The following is a 24,840-nucleotide window of genomic DNA, read 5'->3' on the forward strand; positions in this document are numbered from 1 at the left end:
CATAAAAAGGGTGTAATACATCTGCTGTGTGGCTCTGAGAAAGTCACTGAGCCACTGCGATCCTCAGTTTCCTTTTCTGGACTTTATGTCCTCTTTCCTCACAGGGACGTTGTGAGGTTGGACTGAGATGAAATACAAAAACAAAAGCATCATATTGAGATACTCAGAAATTCATGTATTAACTTCTCGGGATTCCTGTCCTTCTTCCCCACTGATGACCACAGTCTGCGTCATCTCTACATGGGAGCCTTCTCATGTCATAATTTTTGACTTCTATTTTAATTGGTCACTTGGATGATTTCCACTTTTCCCTGTCTAGTCTTCCTTTCTAAGCAGCTTGTTAGCCTTTACTATTTACTCCTGACCTTTCAGAAAAAGGTTATTTGAGTCCTTCTCTGCTCTCACGATTTTCTGAAACCTTTTAAATGTGTTTGTTCTTCTCCAGGATGAAAAAGCAGTTGCAAAAATGAAAAAAAAAAATGAATAACTAGGCTCCATGTATCAATTACAAGAGAAGAATAAATGTCAAACCAACGCTTCTTGGATGCTGACATATTTCATGCCCTGGGCTGATTGGCTCCATCATGTCATTTAAGACTGCTTCAACCAAAATGTCAAGCTGGTCAGAGTGCTGTGTGACAGATGTTCTCACATATCACCACTGGGGAGTGAGCTGGAGAACGGTTCTACACAGCCATGCTCAAATATGGATACCCTATGAACGAGCATTTCTCCCACTGAGGAGCTCCTCAAGGAAATACTTTTCAAGAGGGACAGGGGTATATGTGAAGAATTCTTCCCAAAAGTTAAAAGCTGAAATGAGCTTACATGGTCAAGCACATTTAAGAAATGAAAGAGAGAGAGAAACTTGAATCATGCCCACGAGAGGCTTTTATTACCCAGTCAATGGTAAAGGGTCTATGCAGTAAGGCAATGTGACGTCACATGCTTTAAAAGCAGGGCCAGGTTCATGTACTCTTTCTTGTCTTAAAAGATGTAGGTTTTGTAACATGATGCTTTGGCTGGCTGGAGCCAAGTTCGCTTTGGTAACAGAGAACGAAAAGCATTCTTCATATTGCTACCCTGAGTGCAACTATGTGTTCATGTGTATCTATCATCAGTCTATCAGTCTCGACTAGCTTTGTGATTGGCACCTAGGTAAAAAAAATGATAGTGAAAATTTGTCCACCTCCTTACCTGTCTCTAGGCGTGTACTTATGTATGCTGTCCCTGCATGTGGACAAAACAGAAAACAGTTTAAGGCAGTATGATCTCTCTAAGGAAATAAATGAACATATCAACTCTAGTGACCTTTGAATGGCAGGATTGTATTTATGGCTTTCTGTGATTTCCAATTTTCTCAGTGAGCAGTTATGATGCTTATTATCACCTGACACCAACTCTCTAAAAATGTAAACAGAACAAAATCAAGAGGGAAAATAATGCAGCATAAATAAATAAAAGTGCCTACTCAGTGAGATCTCAGGTTTCCTGTCTCGATGACAATAAACTAAATCAATTGCCTACAGTTTATCTGGGAGGGTGACAACATCCTTATCAAAAACCAGTGATTTGCCTTTGCTAGCCTGGTTTCTGTTTCAGTATTAGTTCTGTTACATGACTGTGGCATGTACATTGTATATAACATGACCGTTAAACCCCCTCCAACCCAGTATGTTCTGGAAGGCTCCCACTTTTTTTTAAGATTTATTTATTTATTTACTTGACAGAAATCGCAAGTAGGCAGGGGCACAGGGTGGGAAGCAGGCTCCCCGCTGAGCAGAGAGCCAGATGTGGGGCCCGATCCCAGGACCCTGAGATCATGACCCGAGCCAAAGGCAGAGGCTTAACCCACTGAGCCACCCAGGCACCCCTGGACGGCCCTTCTTTAAGTAAAGCTTAGTCTGGGAATAAGATTTCACTGTTATTGTAGCTGATGCTAATCCAATTCATGTGTCTATGCTAAGAGTTTCAAAATGAGGACTAACTGCTTGACATATTGAATAAAAAGGAAAGTCTTAGATGTTTATGACCCAGCTGGGCCTGTAATAGCTGTCTCACCAGGGAAGCGTGCCTCCTAAAGGAAGCAAAACCACTTAACTAAAAAAAAAAAAAAAAAAAAAAAAAAAAAAAAAAAAAAAAAAAAGTGAATATTTAACACAGAATTCAATTTTCAAACATAATGATTACTGTGTTGATTTCTAACTGGCTAAGCTTCTGTCAGAAGCGGGTCCTGGCACCCTCCCCTTCCTGCTTTATCTCTAGGACCCCAGAAGGATTACGATCCCCTCCTCAAATAAACAGCCTGTACACTGCACAGAAGACCTTTACAGAGAATTCCAAATATTGCCTTTTTAACTGAAGACGGGAAGATAAATTTTTCAAGCATGGAAACATAGTGTTCACAGATTTTCTTATTCATTCATATAACTGTTTCCAAAGACATTGTTGGATCTCTAAGTAAGGTTTTGAGACATCTGAATGGTGGTGGTGGTGGGGGGGGTGGAATGCAAGGCAGAGAAATACAGGAAGATTTTAAGCATTTGTATGGACAAGAGGAATTATTTATTCACCAAGGTAAGATGAAACAATCAGTATAATTAACAAAACCGAGGCTGTGATTGTAATATTTTAAAATGGATTAACTGTGAACTCCGACATCAATTTCCCTTCGTCATTTGATTGTCAGGAAACAAACTCATTTCTAACCTACGACGGACTTCTCTGTCTGAACAATACCACTGACAGGTGGAATTTATCACACCCATAACTGCATTGACCGACTTCTTCCACCTCAGTCCATTTGTGAGAGACATCCCTCCATGCCTCCCAAGATCAAAGCACGTCTCTACCTCTGCATCTAATTATTTCCCCAAATCTGCCTTGGGGTGGTGTGGAGACTCACAGACCTCGATAAGCTATCTGTGGGGTGGGCTCAGCACTCTCCTAGCAGTCTCCCTGCCTGAGTTCTACCCCATTGGAATCCACCTTCCAACCCCCTCCTTCAAAACCAAACACAGCAGTACCACAGCCTCCCATGGGTTCCTCACTGCCCAGGGGACAGAATCCCTGTTCTTTGTTTCATACATCAGATTTCTTCATCATCTAACCTCATCTCTTCTCTCCAATCATATCTCCCTGCACTCCTCCTGTCCAACAGACTGTTCCCTTCTTTAACTCCTAAATCCTCTGTCTCTGCCACATTCCACTTATTATTGTAGGACTGTCTTTCCAAATCCCTTGTCTTTGTGCAAACCACTGCCAAGTCCTTCCACCTGGGGTGATGCTGCCCCACCAGGAATGTTAGGCAATGTGTACAGACGCTTTTGCTTGTTCTGCTCATGGTTGGTGGGGAGCGTTACAACTGCTTGATGGGTAGAAGTCAGGATTCTGATAAATATCCTAAAACACCCAGGACCACACTCCATAAAAAACACTGAGAGTCTCTCTCAGTAGTGAGTTTCTGGAGCCCTGTTCCATACGTAGCAAGGTCTGGTTCTCAGTTCCAGCAGGGTGGGGAAGTGCAGAGGGAAAAAGGGAGGGTGTCCTTGGCCTAGGGCTAGTGACTTCTTGCATCTACTATCTCTGAATTCTCTAGAGCTCTGTTCCTTTCTTGCTAGCTTGTAACTTCAATCCCCCATTACAGCTACTAATTCTTTATAACAAGCTTTTCTTGTTCAGACTCCTGTGTCCATACAGCTTCAAGCATCCCTTCGTTCCAACAGATAGTGCGTGAGGACTCAGTTCATTTTCCAAAAAGTTGTGGGGAACCAAGGAGGCAGCACAAACAACAACAATCTGGCTTCCACCCTCCTCAAGCTTGTGGTCCATGAGTCAACACAGACAAGCAACATCAAGGTCTCATACAGCAAGGGGAGGATGGTATCATGAAAAATGAAGAAGATCCCAGATTATTACAAAAGGCCACGGAAATGGTTGAGTATAGGTTTGTATATTCTTAATGAAATCGATGGACTAAAATGACCAAATTGTCCTTTTAATTCAGTGATTCAGCTATCAAGCCCCAATGGGGTTGTGAGGCAGGGAGATTGGCAGACCATTTAGAACTCAAACAATTTGACACAATAATCTTTTTTCTTAGAAGTAGTAGAATTTTCTTCAGATTTAGCTCAATAAGATTTTATTTTTTTAAAGATTTTATTTACTTATTTCAGAGAGAGAACATAAGAAGTGGCAGAAGGAAAGGGAGAAGCAGACTCCTGGCTGAGCAGGGAGCCAGACAGTGGCCTGCATCCCAGGACCCTGGGATCATGACCTGAGCCGAAGGCAGGTGCTTAATCTGCTCACCATCCGTTTTTTCTTTTTCAGGTGGACTCTTATACTGTTTGTGTGTTTTCATGATTATGACCTTCTTGAACCAACTATCTCTTTTTATGCATTTCTCTTTATCACAGCACCGACCGTAAGACTTAACACAGGCTGGATACTCACTGTGTGCTTACTGAATTAACAAACACATGAATTTCTCTCTTGGTAATTTAAATCATAACATGATTCAAATGAAAAAGCACTGAACCTGATACCATGAGACCTGTAATCCCATCCCTGGCACTAAAGAACTTGGACACTCGGGACACATGGGTGGTTCAGTCATTTGAGTGCCTAACTCTTGATTATGGCAGAGGTCATGATCTTGGGGTCCTGGGATTGAGCCCCATATTGGGTTCCATGCTCAGTGTGGAGTCTGCCTCTCCCTCTCCTTTCCCTTGCTTGCTCTCTCTCTCTCTCTCTTAAATAAATAAATAAATAAAATCTTAAAAAAAAAAAAAAAGAACTTATAATGTCCATATTCCCTCCAGAACTCACCTCTCTCATTTCTAAGGAATTTGGAAGAGAGTTTTTTCAAAGTTTCATTAAATTCTAAATTTCTAAGATATGGCATTAGAAGACAAGAATGTAAATGTATTAACCATCTTGATTCATTCTTTGAATTAAACAGTGTGACTTGAGTGCACCTGATACTCTTAGACCTGATACTTGTAAAGGAAAGCTGACCTGTAACGGGGGTTAGCAAACTATGAGTTTGGCCAGTGGGACAGAAGACAGGCCACAAAGTCGAAAATATTTACGATCTCAACCTTTATGGAAAATGTATGTCCAACCCCTGTCTGCAAAGTACCTCTTACTTCTTAAATCTCTGCTGTGGGTTTCCAACTAATCCACTGACGATGTTAAAATTTTTAACAAGGTTTTCCAAACCAAAAACTCAGTGCATTTTGATTGATGGCCTAGCCATATTAATGACACTGGACAGCTTTTATTTTGAACAGAGTCAAAAGGTTTCAAAAGAGTACTGTGAAAACCTCCACACATTTGTCTCTTCATAGATGAGAGTTGGAAATGATCCATACAATAGATGTAAAAATCAGTAATTTAATATTCACTTATTTGTCTTTAAATGGCCAGCCTCTAGATGTCTGGGTGGCTGACATACGGCAGGTAACCAGTAATTTCTAGTTAGGTGGATGAAACAAGGGGCTGGGCCTTTTCAACGACTTCTCCAGGGATGCCATGCATTGTCTCTGTAGGGACTTGCAGCGGCAGGAAGGTCTGCCATTTCAAAGCACTAGGATAGGCACACATGACAAATTGCTACCCACCCCCCCTTCTTTCCATGACTAAAACCACAAATGGTCTCTAGCTATCCTTCTTTTCTGGTGGAAACGTGCTTATTTCATAGTCGGATCATGGTTGCTCAGGTCATGCTATAATTCAAGTCACATCACTGAACTGAACAAACATAACCTCTGTGTTCTAAACTTCTGGATTTTATCTCTCCTGCTTAATATTTTTTTTTTTTAAGAAAGCATACCCATCAATAACAGCTCCCTAAGAAAAGACAAGCCCAAAGGATCACAGCTGATACAGTCCTGGTAAGGCATACGTAGTTTTGTGATCAGCCTGCAAATATCCTCACATCACCCCTAGATTTCATTCTGGAAAAGGAACTAAAATACAATCCATTTAGGCTGCAGGAAAGGCTGAGGCTGTGAAAGATTTTCAGTTTATCACCCTATCAGTTAACCAATGTGACTACAGACAACATGGCATGTGGTCCCTATAGTCCTATCGTGTGGACACAGGATGGCAAGGTATTTAAGGAGGACCCAGGAGACCGAAGTGGGACAAATACCATGGGTGCATAGGCCTTTGTGAGACTGACTGAAGGGTGCCTGAAAGATTCTACGGTCTCCAGATCCTTCCCCTGTTGTCCTCTCCCAAGGCCCCCGAAATACTAAAATCTTTTGGATTTTTAGGATTTTTCCATCTTTGGGGTATGTTATCAACATACAAATAACTCTTGCAGAGAAGGGTCTTAATTTCCAATTAGCTATTAGCCAAATTAATGCAAATTTAGAGTGAAGTCCTAGACAATGCAAGAGTAGAAATAAAAAGGAGCACCTGGGTGGCTTATTTGGTTAAGCATCTGCCTTTGGCTCAGGTCCTGATCCCAGAGTCCCGGGATGGAGCCCCACGTCAGGCTCACTGCTCAGCAGGGAGTCTGCTTCTCCCTCTACCCTTCCCCCCTGCCTGTGCACTGTCTGTCCATCTGTCTGTCTCCCCGCCCCCTGGCCCTCTCGTGCTGTCTCTAATCAATAAATAAAGTCTTTAAAACAAAAAAAGATAGAGCACAACATGGAGGGAAATCAGAACAGGACCGCTGGGGACAGCACTTGATTCTCTAAGAGTGTTTAAGTCAGAGGGTGGCAAAACTATGCCTCGTAAGCCAAATTCAGCCCATTGTCTGTTTTCCTTGTATGGCCATTAGCTATGCATAATTTTGACATTTTTAAATGGTGGAAATAAAAAAGTCTCAAAAGATGAGTAATACTTCTTAATCCCTGAAAATATGAAATTCAAATTTCAGTGTCCATAAATAAAGCCTACAGGGTCACAGCCATGCTCATTCATTGATGTGTTGTCTTTGGTTCATGTTTCATCACTGCAGCAGAGTTGGGTAGTTGCAACCAAGAACACAGAGTCCACAAAGCATAAATATTTACTAGCTCCCCTTTTTAGAGAAAGTTTTCCAGCCCCTGGTTTAAGTCATGTCACTCTGTCTTCACGTTGCACACTCAGAAAATAAAACTTCTCTTAAGGCAACCCACAATTTTTCTTGGGCACTTCAGTGATCATTTGCCTTGAGCCTGCTTCTTAGTGAGTCTCAGCCCCACTTTGAGAAGAAGGCTCTCCCTCTGAGAGAAGCTGGATAAATGCAGTTTTCTCCATATATTTCCATCTCCTCTGGTGTGAAGTCCTGATAAACAAGGCTTCCAGGCACTTTCCTGGCTGGCCAACTTTTTGATACACCTAGCCCAGGGCGTGGATGAAGTGGATTTAGTATTTTTTTTTTCTTGACCTTGGAGTGGAACATCTGACTAACCACAGCAAAGGCAAGTGGAGGAAGAAACCAACCCACCAGCATCCAGAAGGCTGGGGAGAAATCTGGGTGGAGACCAGCATCAGAGGCAGGACCTCTGGAGACTGATGTCGGTATTGGCTAAAGAGCTGGAAACTAGTAAGAGAAAAGAGTGACAGGTGGAGGGTAGGGTGATCAGAAGGTAGGAGGTTTTGTTGCCTGCACTGGTAAAGAAGCAAACAAAAATTTAAGAGAGACACAGAGTTGTCTCTGAGCTACCGCTATACACTCAGTTTTCAGACCCATATTGAATTTGTGTCTTATTTATTTCAGGAATTCGGGTATCTGAGGCAGGAAGCAGACATTCACTGTTAATTTTTTTAACGAGTAAATGTAAAATTTCCTATAGTCTAATTCTAACCCCAACTAGACTAGTTGATACCCTAGCCCCATTTGGGTACTGAGAAAGAGTCTTCAGTGTATCAGTTCCAGTGACTTTTTCTCATTATCCAATCTATCTTGGTAACTTGTTTGCTTTCCTATGTTTAACGAGTCTTGGGACCATCCTCGGACTTAAGAGTTGCTTCCTAACCACTAGCCCCACAGCTAGAGTCTTACCATTCTTTCACACACATGGCATGAATATGCCTATTACAAATGAGGCAACAAGAGCTCTGGGACGTTAAAATTTTGAACCATCACCTCCCCAGCTTCCCTGATCTATAGGGAAGCCTTGGTTTCTAAAGGTGCCATTTGCAATGTCCTCTAATCTGATATTTGAGCCCCCCTCCTATCTTATCATTTTAATGCCCCTGCACACTGCACTTCCTGTAGGCAAGTTCTTGGTCTCCATCCCCCACTGTGTCTCAGGGACAAGCATCTCAAGCCACAATTGACTCCAAAGCATGACCAAATATCCCAAATTCAGTGATGTAAAGGTTAGCTACATGCGGTTCGTAAATTATTTCAGTGATTCCTGGAGTCCCATGGAGGGCCTTACGCATCACCTGGAATGATTTAGAGGGACAGAGAGAAGACCTTTGGGTACTCTAGGGATTTTGCCCCCATGGAGCCAGAAAAATTCCTACTTTGTTTGTATTTTATTTGAACACTGGATTTGGTAAAACAGAAATTTGAAAACCAGTGGTGATGAGATGTTATTTTAGCCTGAGATTACCTTGGGTGATAGTCAAAAACAATTAATCATATGACACAGGAATTGGCCAATCAGAATGGATACTAGTACTGGTCTACCGGAAGTCACCTTTTCATTGTTGCATCATGGAGATATTGGGAGAGTTGTGGGGCGGGGGTGGGGACGGGGCAGGGCGGGGATCAGATGACCAGGGCAGTAGGGGAGTACAGGGACCCACAGGGACCCTCAGACCACTGCTATTTACCAATTAGCAAGAAAATAGTTTAATTTTCACAACCAGTATGGCTACATCTGGGAAGTTACACAGTAAATGAGGAATAGTTAGAACTCTAACTTAGATCTTCATTTCCTGGGGGGAAAAAAAAAAAAAAACTTTTATAGTACTTCCTAGTAGTTATGTTACTATTTTTAACAACAATCTCAACATGTCAAAAAAATAAATGATCTTCCTTGAATCTCTAGCTTCATCCACAACTCATGTCCATGAAGAAGTAGGCCTTGCATGACCTATTATAGAATGCAATGATGTACTTACTTTTACATTTATTTGTTTTCATGGATTCCAAAATGAGAGGTGCTAAAGACCCCTAATTTTTTTGTTAAATATTCAAAAATTTTATTAATGGAAGTAGACCAATACCCTTCTTTTTTAGTCAGTTTCCGCAAAATCTAGAATCACTGCAGTTAGTTACTAAGACCATGACAAGGCTGCAAGAATCTAATCACCAGAGAATATTTTTTGGGAAAACTATGTATCTGTTTATCATTTCCTAGTTTGTCAATGAGCGTTTTCTAAAAGAAATTCTGACATGCCTGATTAGTTATAATAATGTTCTTTGGCTCTCCCTCTGGAATGATAAAGCATAATTACTGGCTTATGTAACATGGTACCTCGCTTGTAAATCTGAGAAAGCAGCTCCTTGTGTTGACAGTTCTAACGTCTGCCATCTGTTTGCATGGGATGAAGCCCTGGTGCTCCCCTAATTGGCCATCAGTTAAGTTCCAGGAGATGGCTCTAGACAGGAGACTTTAGTTATGGTGTTTTTTGTTGGTGGTGGCAGTGGTGGTAGTAGGGTTTTGTTTTGTTTTGTTTTGTTTTTTTAAGCCGAGAATTCAACATTTGGTGGGAAGACCTGCTTCTCTTCTAAGATACAGAAATGCACGTTCTGGCTGCTACAGTCAGGCCATTTTCTCTATACATCTCCTGTCTCAAGGGGGTACCCTTGTATATATCCAGAGGTACCCCCTTGTATATATACAGAGGTACCCCCTCTGTATATATCCCTAAGGATAAGTTTCTGCCAATTAGATAGCAAACTGCTAAATCAGAGCGGCTCCTCTGCCTTCTGCAAGAAGAGGACACCACATCTGCTGAATGCTTACTGTACAGACTATATGTGCTTGGACCCTCAAGTATGATAAGCTGTTTGAAAACAATCTTAACTCTAGGCAATATTATCCCATTCTGCAGATGGGCAAACTGAGATGTAGGATTTATGTAACTGTCCATAATCTCAAAACGTGGTCTAGTCAGGATTTAATTACTGGGTTTTATTTGACAAAGCCCATTCATTACCCAGGACTAGGTTTGAAAAAAAGAGAAAATCGGATGAGGGCAAAAGTATGTATATGATATGATGTGGCATTTCTTCATTCCTCAGGACCTCACTTAACTCAGTTGAAGAAGCAGGACCAGACAGCCCACAAAATCCCATCTAGTTTGTTTCTCTGATGAATCTGGGCTTATTGTTTAGCCAGGAAATCTTACCAAGTTATTCAGCTTCTAGGGGCTTCCATTTCCTATTCTGCTGAACATTCGCTCTACCTTCCAGCTGGGATTCCATGCATATGGAAATTCATAAATTATTAAAGGACTATAGGGATATAAATTGATATGATTACCTGTCCACCCAAGTCACCTGGCACACCCATAGCCTCAGAAAATCTAGCCAGATTTTCTCACTTTAGATTTTATGATTATTTTTTAAAAGATTTTACTTCTAAGTAATCTTTTACCCAATGTGGGACTCAAACTCAGGGCCCCAAGATCAAGAGCTGCACGCTCTACGGACTGAGCCAGCCAGGTGTCCCTCTTGCTTTACACTGTAGAGGCAAGGTCAAGACCATCTGAGTTCCTCTAACTTTCCTTATCTACAACTCTATAAATTTTCTACCTCTCCTTTTAGAAATAGAAAAAAAAAAAAGGAAAAAGAAAAGACACATATGTTCTCCAAGAATTCTTCCCTTGTTTGTCCACAGTCTCCTCCCCTGTGGCCCTGTTTCCATCAAGTATTTCCTTTAGTATTTTGTTTCCTTCATCTTCTTGGATGTGTGTGTGAACTCATCACAAGGACACTCTCCAAGAGCCCACCAATGCCTCATGCTCCCCCCTCCCTCCATCCCTCCTCAGTCCCTTCCTTTCCCTCCTCCCTCCTTCCCTCCCCAGCTTCTACCAGCTTCCTGAAAGAAAGAGCCCTTAGTCTGGGTGATCCACCTAGAGCTTGCTGAGCTCCACATGCACCCCCATCATTCCGGACTGCTCGCATCTGGCTCCCTGGGTCAGGCCATCCTGACACCCACAGCCTATCCCAGCTCTCCTGACTGCACGAAGGGGTGCTTTGCTATTCTTGCCCATCGGTCAGCCACTTGGTTTTTCTGATACATTCCTCCACACACACAGCAATGGGGAAGAGTCTGGGGGACGGCTTCCAGATCGCACCCACACATTTTATTCAGGCCCTGGATGCATCAGCCATCAGATATTTGTAGTTGCATCGATAAAGCATTCAGGCGATGAGACTAGCAAAGCCAGACGGAAAGAAGGAACAGGGCTGGGCATCCTCGAACACACCTGTCATGAACCTAAATACACACCTACGTCTAAAATGATGTTTTCTCCAAAAAGTATCTTCCTTAAATGTGTCCCTTATAAGAGTCTGGGGATGGGAGAATGGAGAGAACTAAAACATGCTGAAGGAATGATCCATTTCGTAATACTACTACTAGTAGTAATATTAGCAGTAGTGATAATTATTACTCTAAAAATTTACCCAAATAGCTAGTATTCCTAAGATCCTCCCTCGTAAAACAAAACAAAACAAAACAAAAACAAAAACCCAATAAATGAATGAATAAATAAATAAATAAAACAAAAAAGCCACGGGGACCCATGCTTTCCTTGTGTCTCATGAACCCTGACGACATTTCTGTGCCATCTCATAATGGCCTGTGCATGTCAAGGAGATAACTGTGGTGGGGCTCCTGCTGGTTAAGATTCTGTGGAAACTCCCCAGGATAGAACGGCAGAGCCAACTACTTCCAAGAATAACAGGGAGTGAGAATCAAGTAGACAACTCACTTTAGAAATGAAAGAATATCAAACAAGGGTTTATAACGCCATAAAACAATGTCTAGTTCCAAGACCTTCTGTCCATCATGGATCCGAGCACGTATGACGCAGAATAAGGCAGAGTACTCACTCTCTGTCGATGACAAGGCAGGTCACAGCCTCTGCGGCGATTACGTTTGCTGTCCTCACATCCTCCCTGCATAAGAAAGAGAGAGACGTTGAAGTAAAAGAACTTTTAAAATCAGAGAAAAGTGTTCACTGCGATTCCTTTCAGGAGACACAGTGAATCATGTAGCCCCTCTGATGTATCCATCCCTGGGGTTAGGCTTTGTTGATGTCTCGAATTCCTTCATCCCGAGGAACCACCTTATTCTTGCCATTAATCCCTCAGATCCTACGGTTACAATCCAGGAGTTAGAATTTTTGATTTGAAAGTTTCATTTATGCAAGTGAAGCAAAATTTTCTATCTTCATAGCCCTGAGCTCTTTGGGGAATTAAGGAGTTAACTGGATAATGATGCGGATGGTAATGACGTGAGTAATGAGAGTTTTTAAAGGACCCAAAGGTAGATTTCTGAGGATTGAGTAACCCGTTTATGTATGAATTTATTATTCTAACCTTGAGAACAATGGATCTGTTTTAATTATCACCTCAGAGACCCTGTTTTAATGTGGCTAACCTTCTGGCAACTTCTAACACACAGTTATTCATCAATACCACAGTTCTCGGTTCTTCAAGATTATCTGACAAATATTAATTGCTCTGATTGAAATGTGTACATACTGTTTGGAAATATCCAATTTGTCACTGTAGGCATATCTATGAACTTCTTAAACCTTTAGAAATGTGCTCTTCTATTTCTCATCTTACCCAGAGGTCAAAGACAGACTTTGCAAATTAACATTCGCATTTCATTCTGAGCTACTAAAAATGTCATAGTACCGCTGTATGAAAACATTAAGTTATACATGAAAATGTACTCTTTTCCCTAGAAAAGTAAAATGTCAAAGTTAACATAATGATAAATATAAGTTGGAAATATATTACACAGAAATAATATGCTGTTAATAATACATTCTAAAAATCATAACCCAAATATCATAGGTCTCTAACAATAGGCTTTTAAAGTCTTGAAAATAAAAACATATCTGCTCAATTTTTATTTTTTCAGAATACATTATGTCCTCATATGTATTTCTGAACCCAGTATTTTTTCTGCTGAAATGTCTTTCACTGTTGCTACACTGCAGTGTTGTAATTACAGCTGTGGGGCACCTGGCTGGCTCAGGGGTAGACCCCGCAACTCTTACTCTCGGAGTCGTGAGTTTGAGACCCATGTTAGGTGTAGTGATGACTTAAATAAAAACTTAAAAAAAATTAAAGAGATAAAATTATAGTTGTTTCACAGGAACCATTAGTATTGGATATTTGGTAAGCAAGTGCCCCCTTACTAAAATTATTTTTCAGAAACAGCTTGATGAAATTGTTAAGGATTCCTATTCCACAGAGATTTTAAACTCATGTTTTCCCTTCCAAGGGAATCCACACTAGGATTCTGGTAGATTTGTGTTACATTTATACATTGATTTCAGAAGAAGGAGTTTTTATTACATTACTTTTTCATACAATCACATCACATGACCTTCCACTTGTTTGCAGCTAGTTTTAGGAATGTAAGTAAAATTTCTTTATCTTTTTCACTAGGTTTGGGTTTTTTTTTTCCCTTGGTGTGGTTTTTTTAAGAAATCTTGGGTGTTTTACATCATCACTTTCTCTTATGAAAGCAACCTTTTCCACTTTTGTTTCTCATTGCTTATTGCTGTTAAAGGAGAGAAGTGACTGAGTGTGTATCTTTAACCCACATGTCATACTAAGTTCACATCTGAGGCTGTAACTTTTATTCCAAACTCCTCAGCCCCGACAGGATTCTGCCAGTGCCCCCCTCAAATCCTCACCTTCCAGCCAAACTGGCTGCCTCTATTCTCTGCTGAATACACCCCCACCTCCCCAGCCTATGGAGCGGGGGTGGAGGGTAGTTTCCTTCCTCAATTCACTAGAACTAACTCGACCAGGTTCTCTACCCATCTGATCTCATGGCCTGATGCACCTCTCGACCCATGGACCTATGACAGTCTGTAATCTGTACGCTTATTTGTGGGGACACTTGGTTGTCGATTCTATCCCCCTCCCACTAAACCATCCGGGGGCAGGTTCCATAGCAAGTTTTACTCTCTGTCTTACCCCAAATGCAGGGGCATGCAGGAGGTGCCTACTGTGTGGTCCAAAAATGGCTAAGGTACCACAGCCTCGAGCCCATGGGTAGGACGAGCAGAGAACAGTCTTTGGACACACGCGAGATTTAGGAGGCAAGCTATAATCCATGTGAAAGCCTTGAAATGGGAATGGTAAGAGCGCGTGCTCCCTGGAGGGCATTAAGCGCGACAGAGTTAAGTTCGTCGTAACGCCCCATGGGTGAAAAGCAGCGTGTTCTTCTCTGCATGCTGGTTCTTTCCTCTCCTGCGCGGCCACGCTGCTCAGCAGTTTCCCCTGCCCAACAGAGTGCAGATACTCTTTCTGCTCCAAGGGAGCAAACGATATATTTTCAATTCCATGATCACTTTCTGAGCAGGAATTTCAGTGGACACAACAATGGGCAGAAAACATGGGTAATGCCCATTATGTCCTTCATAAATCATATGATTGACTATCTTTTCTTTCCTTCCTTTCTTCCATCTGTCCATCTGTCCTTCATTTAAAAAAAATGTTTTATTTATTTATTTTTTTAGAGAGAGAGAAAGTGCGGGATCGGGGGGGGGGGGAGCTGCAGGCCGAGGGAGAATCAGACTCCCCTCTGAGCAGGGAGGCCCCCACAAGCCAGGATCCCAGGACCCTGAGATCATGACCTGAGTCAAAGGCAGATGCTTCATCAACAGAGCCACCCAGGTGTCCAAGAATGACTTATTTCTTAGGAGGCTGCCCACGGTAGTATGTTACTACACGTTGCTGCTAGTCTAACAAACAAAATGTGCACCTATCACAGCTTTACAGAAAACATATTAAATCTGAATTTTCCTAAAATATATGACCATCTTGACAATTTAGAAATTGCCCACAAAGTCTTTAAAAATATAATATATACAAAATAATGCTTTGTTCTGAACATATTCTCTGTGCATATTCATTTTTTAACTATTTCAGCCCAAATTTCCAACATTTTAACATTTATTGTATTATCTGGCCGAAATTGGATCTCCTTTTTCAAGTGAATTCAATTTTCTTGCAACAGAAAGAAAACACCTAAATATTTTAAAATAGAGATGGGGAAAATAAAATATGAGTGACTCTGTGAAGAAAAATTGGAATTACTTTATTTTAAAAAGGAAAATCTGTGAATTATGACCTACAGTCAGCCTTAGTACCTAGTAATGTATATCAAAACAGAAAAGAAGCATAACATGGGGAAAACCACATATTAACCATTAGATTATAATATCTGCCATTTATTCAGTACCTAGTATATGGCAGGAACTGTATTAGGTGATTTGTACAAATCTCGCTTAACGCAGACAGCAGAGGGTGGATATTTTATCTCAACTGCACATAAGAGGACAAAGGTTAAGCAGCACCCCCAGAGTCAAACCCAGCCTATGAGTAGCTGCCTTTGGAATTTGAACACAGAGCTGAGGGGCTCCCGAGCCCATGTCCGTCCACAGAAGTCCACTTCCTATGCACTCCGCTACCAGATTCCACTCTGACAACAATTCTAAATGCATTCTAATGCAGAATGACTTGGGAGCAGTAAGTAGTCATAATGCTTGTCACCATAAAAATATATATATTTACTTGTTAATAAAAACAGCTTTCACATGTGCATGGGTGGTGCACTGCAAAACTAACTCAATAAACTGTTTTGATGTTCACAGTGTTCGAATTCCTATCCGTGGCTCTGTCCTAGCCCTGCGATGTTACTTTGCAGTCATGTTACAATAGGAAATTATTAAATGCCAAGTTCACTCAATGCCAAACTCATGTTGCCACTAGGCTGTCATTGTATCTCTATTATTAAGGTGTTTTGTGCCATTAATGCCTGTCAGTCGGGTATCTAGGCGTGCTGTCCCTGTGGACTGAGAAAGCCTGCTCCCAGGAGAGACAGAATGCCATCTGATCGAGAACTGACATATGCTCATCCCTGATTTTAGGAGAAACAGTAAAGAAGCTTCTAATGAGAGAATGCTACTCGTAGAAGCTGCTAATACAGTGGCTTACTGTATCTGCTTATTTCCTTGGCAGGTCCAAGCAAATATGTAGATTGAGGTAGAAAACATTATGTACTCGTCTAATACAGAGGTCCTAATAGCTCCATGTGGCTATTAAACCGTCCTCTGTGCATACACAGCTGCTACGATATTGGTTTCACATAGAACATCTGCCCAGTTAGAAGGGTTTCACGTAATACCAGCTTAAATGAGAAAAAGAGGAAGGAGGGAGACCGTGTTACTGATAAAAACAGCTTTCTTTGATTCTTACTTTTTTGTCAGATCATGTTATGTGATCGTTTCTAATAGAAGAAATAGGAGATTTGGAAAGTCTCCCTGACACTGACCACAAGATAATCTCATAACTAGAATTATAAGATAATGTACAATATCCGTAATTAAGAACATCCACCAAACACACACACACCTGTATCTACATGAGGGGCCAAGTCTAGCACACGCACAGTCTCTAAAAATCAGATCTCCTGCTCAGCCATTTCTCTGTGTGTGTTAGCTGACATTGGACAAACACATACTACTGGGCAAGCAGTTTCCGTTGGCAGATTAACTTCACACATGCTGTTGATTAGTGAGTCATTACAAGCAAAGCTATGCAGATTAGCAGGGCTCTCTCTTTAGGCCTTTCTGGAGAAGTTAGAAATTCCATTCCTTTCCATGAAATCATACAGCATGAAAAACACCCCAAATATTTGCAAACACAGTTTTCTGGGCACCGACTCTGAGACTCTGTGAGCTTCATCACTGGAATCTTCATCATCGCTGTATCCCAACGTGGAGTCACTGTCGGTGTCTGAATAATCCATAGCAAGGGCTCATGCGGGCTCTTGTCGCTCTGAAGCAATTTTCTTATGCCTCATGGCTGTGAGGGAACTCTCTAGCTCATCGAGACCTCAGGAGAACGACACAGAGCATAGGAGAACAAAGTAGGGCATAGTTCATGCGAAGGAGCTGCCTGAGAAGCTTTTCCAGCTCTAGAGCAATGTGACCGCGGGCACCTGAGTCCTCCCTCCCTCCGAGCCAGCCTTCATGGAAACTGACACCTGAGCACTCACAGCAACCCTCTCAGTCAAGTGCAACAGGACAAGTTCACAGCGGAGTCTGCTTCACGCTGGACAGAATAAACCCTTCCCATCTCAAAAATCAAAGGCAAACAAACTACAAGTGGGATGATAAACAACCAACAGCCACTTAAACTGAAATTAAGCTTTGAATTAGTGATGAACTAGAATGGCAGAATTTGCAGCAAATTCAACTGTGCCTTCCAATTCGGAAGTTAGGTCCCAGAGCAGGTATGTGTTCTCGGACAAAAAGCTGAATCAGGCCAGTCACACCAACTCTACTTCCTATTTGGTTGTGAAGTTATTCCAACATGATTCGCGCCTCCCGCGCTCTGTAAAATGGATCAATGGACCGCACCCAAATACATGTCTTCTAACCAGGGCTGGCGAAGAGTCAACAACCAGTCAATTTTACCTGCCATATCCTATCATCATTTTGGGGTCTTCTAGGACATCTCATAAGCAGTGACCCTTTCTACTCCTCGTCTGGAAACTCATTCCCTAAGTTTCTGTAATAATCAGTCTCCTAATTCTTTCTGCTATCACCTTCTCAATTTATTTTCCTGAATCCTTTACCTTAGTGCACTGAAATACAGGTGTTCCTCCCAAATTCTGTTTCTGGCCTTCTAGCTTGTTGCTCTGACTTCTTTCATTGGGGAAATCTCACCTCATCTTATGGTATCAACTCTTAGCTTTACAAATGACTCCAAAGACTTCATTTGAAGTTTTCTCTCTCTCCTCTGGAGAGAGATATCACCTTCCACTGGAAGTTCCACTGTAATCTCCAACTCAAACCCAACTCATTCTCCCTTAACTGCAAAACCTCGGTTTTCTGTGGGTACCCTATGACATCACTCTTTGGGTTAATGACATTACCATTCTTTTTTTGGGGGGGGGGCAGAGAGAGACACAGCAAGAGAGGGAACACAGCAGAGGGAGTGGGAGAGGGAGAGGCAGGCCTCCCATGGAGCAGGGAGCCCAATGCAGGGCTTGATCCCAGGACCCCAGGATCATGACCTGAGCTGAAGGCAGACGCTTAATGACTGAGCCACCCAGGCGCCCCAATCACATCACCATTCTTACACTCATCCAGGCTCAAAAGAATCAATTCATTCTTTGCTCTCTCCGTGCCTGCATAGGTTTGCTCAGACTGGCTCAGTCTCTGCCTTCTCTCTTGTCCCTCTCCTTCCGGTGCATTCCTAGAGCTACTGCTCTAGGTGGGCTATCACCATTCCTACCAGGAATGCTGATTTGTGCTTGTAACTGGCCCCTGTGCTCCTGCTCAATACCTCTTCCCATCCACGTCTCACTTTGTTGCACATTTTCAAATTTAAATCTAGTTGAGTCAACTCATCGCATGAAAGCTTTCAAAGGAAATGTCCAGGAAAGAAAATTTCTGCACTGTCATTTAGGGTTGGAAGTCTAACGCTCCCTCACCTATGACCTTTTCAGGCACTGCACTTGTGGCAAATGACAGTTTCAGCTGTTATCCTCATGTCTGTGCACAGGGAAGTGAGGCTGCCAAGAACCCTCCATCCCAGTTCAAATGTTCACCTGTGCAAACTTCCATAATCGCTCAGTAGCATTTGTGAAGGTAAAAAAAAATAATAATAATCCACCCAAGAAATAGGTCTACATATTGATTATAGAAAAAAGTAGTTAAACACAAAAAGAGAGAAAAATAGAAAAATACTCTGATGGCATCTACCAGGAGATAACTAAGGTTAACACCTTGGCAAAACATCCTTCAAACACGTTATTATTCTTAAGTATTCATGTTTCGTGAACAATAATCATAAGAAGGCAATAATTATCTTAAGAAATATTTACTGGGAGCTATCATATCCTGTATGCCTGAATCCACGGTGTAGTGAGGACAGACGTTAAATCAGTATGCAAGCATGTATTTGTAATACCGATCAGACAGCACAGTCAGGGCTATGATAAGGGAGGATCTCATTTGGCAATTTAGATGACAGACAGCCTTTTTGAGGATGTTAAACAGTAAGACTAGGAGACAAGTGCAACATAGGCAGGAGCCCCAAGGAAGGAAATAGCATATTTTAAAACAAAGAAGAAACATCTTACTGTAAAGCAAAGAAGGCAAGAATTGTGTGATTGAAGAAAAGAAGGCAGGGGCTGGGAGAAACAAGACTGGAGGGCCAGGCCACATGCTTCAGTGCCTGGGGCTACTCTAAGGATTTATTTTTTTAGGAAGAGATTAAGGGCACTTGCGTGGCTCAGTGGGTTAAGCTTCCCACTCTTGATTTAGGCTCAGGTCATGAGGTCATGATCTCAGGGTCATGACCATCAGCCTCCATATTGGCTGGCCAGGGAGTCTGCCTCAGATTCTCTCCCTCTGCCCCTCCTCCCACTCACAGTCCTACACTCACTTGCTCTTTCAAATAAATACATAAAATCTTTATGGAGAGATTGACAAAGTGAATTTTTTTTTTAATCCTAATACCTAGAAACTTAACAATTGGTTGGAAAGCTCAATTAAAGGAAACACATTGTATGCTATGATGAAATAAAGCATCAAGGAAATCATTTCAGATTTGCCCATGCAAGGCAGTCCCTGCTTCTCCTCAAGAGTAGGGACTCATGGAGCACCTGGGTGGCTCAGTGGGTTAAGCCTCTGCCTTTGGCTTAGGTCATGATCTCAGCATCCTGGGATCAAGCCCTGCATCGGGCTTCCTGCTCAGCAGAGAGCCTGCTTCCTCCTTTCTCTCTGCCTGCCTCTCTGCCTGATCTCTCTCTCTCTGTCAAATAAATAAATAAAATCTTAAAAAAATAAAAAAAGAGTAGGGATTCATGACATGACCTCAAAGAGGGTATTTCTCTAGGCAGAACAATCCCAAGTGGGATCCATAAAGTAACTCCAAAGTTTATTCTTCCTGGCAACACTGATGGGTATGTCCACCCACTGTATTAATTCACTTCCTCAGAGGATGCAAATCCTCTTCCATCTATGCCCTCAGAAGGTTATCATAAATAAGAGTCACGGATCTGGAAGAATTCCATTTTCACATTGTTTTTTTCCTATGACTTCTGTTGCATTGATGGCATAATGAATCTTTCATGGGACACTGGAACTTTGTATTCTATGGCGTGCTTCAATGACAATGAACATGGATATTTATTAGACTGAACCAAATGAAATTGACCCTTCTGCATCGCTGTTGGCAATTCAACTATATGAAAAGGAGAGAGGAAGCAATTGCAAAGGAGTTAATACTGCTATTTCTTCTCCATTGTGCTCCCTTCCACGCTGCTCCCATATTCCATATTTGAATGCGTATGTTCCTCTGAATGTTGATGTGACTGATGGCTTCTGCTCTCCTATCTAGACATTAAAGACAGTTCTCGGTATGTTCCATTATAGCTAGGGTATGAATGAACTGCCGAGGAAACTCCTAGTTTTTGTTGTTGTTGTTGTTGTTGTTGTTGTTGCTGTTGCTAGAATACAAATAGTATTGACTCTATACTCTAGCTTCGAACAGTAAACTTTTTGGCAGAGTCTTACAAATACAGAGAAGGTCTTCTCGGAGTGTATTTCATGGAGAGAGAAGGAAGCGTCTGCTTTTCTTCTTTATTCTCTGTTATTTTATTAGTTGTTTAGAAGCATAGATTTCGATATTATGTTGCCATGGTTTTCTCAGGGGCCCATCTGGTCTGTTTCTGAATGATTTAGAGGTATTTTAATTTTAGAGGGAAAAAGAGGAGGAAAAATTTCCTCTATTAAAATTTAAAAAGAAGTCACACAACAGAGTAAATGTTTGTTCCTTTGCCCAAATCAGACTCCCACTTTCCTCCTGATTCCATGCTTCCCCTTCTCTGAACCATACTTCATAAAATAATTTGATCAAAACAAACCTGGTGGCTGGCTTTACTTTTCAGACAGTGATGCATATTAAGTTCGTAATTTATGGGCCAAAGAAAGTTTGCGCTGTGGAGAAGGTATTAACAGACATACTATTCCATTTGTGCCTCAGAGGTTTTAAGTACTTTTTTTTTTTTTTTTTAAGATTTTACTTATTTATTTGAGAGAAACAGAAAGAGAGAGAGAGAGAGCACGCACACACACACAAGCAGGGGGAGGGGCAAAGGGAGAAGGAGAAGCAGACTCCCCGTAAGCAGGGAGCCCAATAACATGGGGCTTGATCCCAGGACCCTGAGATCATGACCGGAGCTGAAGGCATACGCTTAACGGCCAGAGCCATCCAGGTACCCCAGGTTCTAAGTACTTTAAAGAATAAAATAATGCATTGGCCTTTTTTCTGCATTCCAAAGAGCTGACAAGTAATTCTTCTGTTCTCCCTATCTTTAAAGGAGCAGAAACAGAATTCTACTAGAATGATGGCTAGAATTGAGGGACTGATAAATCCCAACTGATGCTTGTTTGATACCAGTGTTAAGTAAGTTGTGTGGGCACATATTTCAAAGGCCTTTTACCTAAAGTGCCTTCGAGCTGGGAGTGTGTCCTCTCCTGTAAAGAATCCAAGGCACCGTGTCAGGAGGGTGTCTCTCTTTTCTTGTTCTATTGCCAATTTACTACATGACCTTGAGGAAGTGCCCCATTCTCTGTTTCATTACCCACATATGAACCAGTGACTGAGATCACTATTCTGTTCTCTGCTGTAATTAGCTTTAGCAACATGAACACTTTTCCGAAAGTTCCAATTATTATGGTTTTCAATGCTCCTGGGACAATTCATCCTGAGTCCAAGGATATTGCTTTAGATAGAAAAGGACATTATGAGCCTGTAATTGTGATCTACTATCTGAGTATGTCAGTGGCATATCATGGCATAGATTTTCATATTGATCATGTTAATCTGTGACGAAAAATGTATGTTCACATGAAAATTAGACATGTTCACTTCAAATAATATATTCACAATCAGAAGTCAAGAAAACTTAGTAAGTCTTCATAAAATAGTATTTTGATACTTAAAAATTAAAATTGAGATTTTTAACCGGGCTCCTTCAGGGAAGAGAAATATCGAGAAAGTTCATTTATTATTATTATTATTACTTTTAGAATTTTAAGAGAGAGACAATTATAAAAGATCTTTTCCCTTTTTTTCTTTGGTTCTTGCTCATAAATATTTTCTATTTTGCATATTTGAATAAAGAGCTAGCTTTTTATTTTATTTTATTTTATTTTTTAAAGATTTTATTTATTTTATTTGACAGATAGAGATCACAAGTAGGCAGAGAGGCAGGTGGGGGGGGGTGGAAGAAGCAGGCTCCCTGCTAAGCAGAGAGCCCAATGCGGGGCTCGATCCCAGGACCCTGGGATCAAGACCTGAGCTTAAGGCAGAGGCTTTAACCCACTGAGCCACTCAGGCACCCCCATCTAACACACTATAATTTCATCCAAACTGATGATCAACTTTGAATCACAGATAAACAGAAGAAACAACTTAATTAGTTAGGAAAGGAAACTCATGCCTTTGCTTATACAAGACAAATTTGAATAAAAAGTGCTGAAGCAAAACTCCTGTATACAAGCAAAACAATTGGTGTTGGTTAGGAAAAGCAAACAGGATATTGGATTTATTAAGTATATTGATCAATTTTTACCAATAATTTTAATATATTAGACTTGCTTTCCCTGCCCAACAACTTTATGAACTTGATTTTAAATAGTTGTAAAATATTACACATTTAAATATTTAAATAATCGAGAGCTAATTTCTTTAATATGGAAAGATTTTCTACAAGTCAATAAGAATATAAAAGATAACATTTCAATTAAAAAATGAACTAATTATTTGAACACTTTATAGACAAGTAAGAAATAGCTTTTAAACAAGAGAAGAGGCCACAAAACAATGAGATAAATGCAACAGCCTTGTGAATACACTATTGATAGAAATATAACCTAGTGTAACATTTTTTTAGACAACTCAGCTTTGTTTAATAATTCAGCACTACTGATTAAATTTTTTCTTGTGATTATTTATCTCACAGAAGTACTCACACTTTTGGGAAACAATGACCTTAAATATTACTACAACATTGTAATAACAACATTGGAAATAACCTAGATATCCATCAATGTGGCATAAAATTTTTCTACAACAGTACAAGGGGATATTTTTTAAAGAAACTATTAAAATAACTGCCTCTCTGATTTCTTACCATTCAGTTTTCCCTCCCTTCTGCTACGGCCCCCTGTGCTCTGAACTCTGGGAAACAAACTGAGGGATACAGAAGGGAAGGGTGTGGGATGTGGTAAACGGGTGATGGGTATTAAGGAAGGCAGATGTTTTAATGAGCACTGGGTGTTACATGCAACTAATGAACTGTCAAACACTACATCAAAAAATAATGATGTTATATGTTGGCTAACTGAACATAATAAATAAAATAAAATAAAGTAAAATAAGATAAAATAAAACTGGAGAAAATATATATGTACTTGATCTCGAGGATACCTCAAGTGAAAAGATCCTGAATGAACCTAAGTGTATATACCCTCATTTATGTAAAATACACAGACAAGCATCCATTAAAATTGGTTATGTTAGGGTGTGTTACAAAAAGTAATTACATCCAGGGAAGAGAGTATGTGATTCAAGGACAGAAAAAGGAGGGAAAATTACTTTTGTAACTTAAGTTTTATGTTATGTACTTGAATTACCTATCATAAAATAAATATTTTTCTGAAGTAACTACATGAAATAATAGAAATGGACTCTTACAAGCAATTTCTGGATAGAGAGGCTGGCAAGGTCTTATTCTCCTCAGGGGCCTTGCCTGGGGTGACTGCGTGTTTAGCTGTTGTCCATCCCAGGGCCGCCGTTCAACCCCCGCCCCGTGGGCATCCCCAGTGAGCAGGACTCAAGCTAATTTATGCTGGCCTGGCCTGGTCTGATCACACCGCAGGGATACTAGCTTAGCGGGCGGAGCAGTAAAATCGTTTGACACAGTGTCCTCCCGTGTCATGTACAGCGTGGCCTTTTGCCCTCCTTTCATTGGCAGCAATTACAGGATCGACATGGCATCCTAAGGAAGGTATTTTTTCCAGCAGGGACATCTGCATCTTAACACCCTTAACCCTTGTTAGGGTGCCATTATGGGCCTCTTCAAATGTTAAGCCAGCAACTGTAGGTGCACATATCAAACATTTGGTATGGATAGGAGTATATGTACGGATGTAATAACTAACACCTATATTTAACAGTTCCTTGAGACTGTATTTTTTTTCTATTGCAAAATCCAAATTTATTTTGAAAAAAAAAAGACATAAAAGTTTAAAATGTCGAATATGGTTCTTTCCTATATTATTAAAATATCAAAAATAATTCCTCTTGTTCATAATGTGGGCATCGAAACACAATAATTACCTGTAGGTGAAAATTATACCCCACATTTATTTACAAGACACGTAACACTTATTTGAGACACGTAACATATTTTACATACGGAGTACTATGGAGTACTATGGTGATTATATTCCTCCTACGTAGAGCAATCCAATACTCAATAAAAAGCCCTTGTATTCCAGGGTGCCTGGGTGGCTCAGTCAGTTAAGGGTCTGACTTTGACTCAGGTCATTGTCTCAGGATCCTGGGATTGAGCCCTATTTCAGTCTCCCCATTCAACA

General features: G+C 40.9%; 1 protein-coding gene across 3 annotated transcripts in view; it reads right to left on the reverse strand.

Moving 5' to 3' along the window:
- PRKG1 (protein kinase cGMP-dependent 1) overlaps positions 1–24,840 on the reverse strand; it is a 1,258,123-nt gene that overhangs the window by 140,771 nt on the left and 1,092,512 nt on the right. For 2 of the 3 annotated variants that reach the window (XM_004764104.3, XM_004764102.3), the window contains exon 8: positions 12,017–12,082. In XM_004764104.3, coding sequence (XP_004764161.1) covers positions 12,017–12,082 — 66 coding nt within the window. Of the gene's footprint in view, positions 1–12,016; positions 12,083–16,881; positions 17,109–24,840 lie in introns of those variants that run through there. The other variant, XM_013062254.2, reaches the window with a different exon arrangement.

The sequence above is a fragment of the Mustela putorius genome, unplaced genomic scaffold (assembly GCF_011764305.1).
Source record: "Mustela putorius furo isolate JIRA1106 unplaced genomic scaffold, ASM1176430v1.1 tig00000577_pilon_pilon_pilon, whole genome shotgun sequence".
Classification (NCBI taxonomy): domain Eukaryota; kingdom Metazoa; phylum Chordata; class Mammalia; order Carnivora; family Mustelidae; genus Mustela; species Mustela putorius.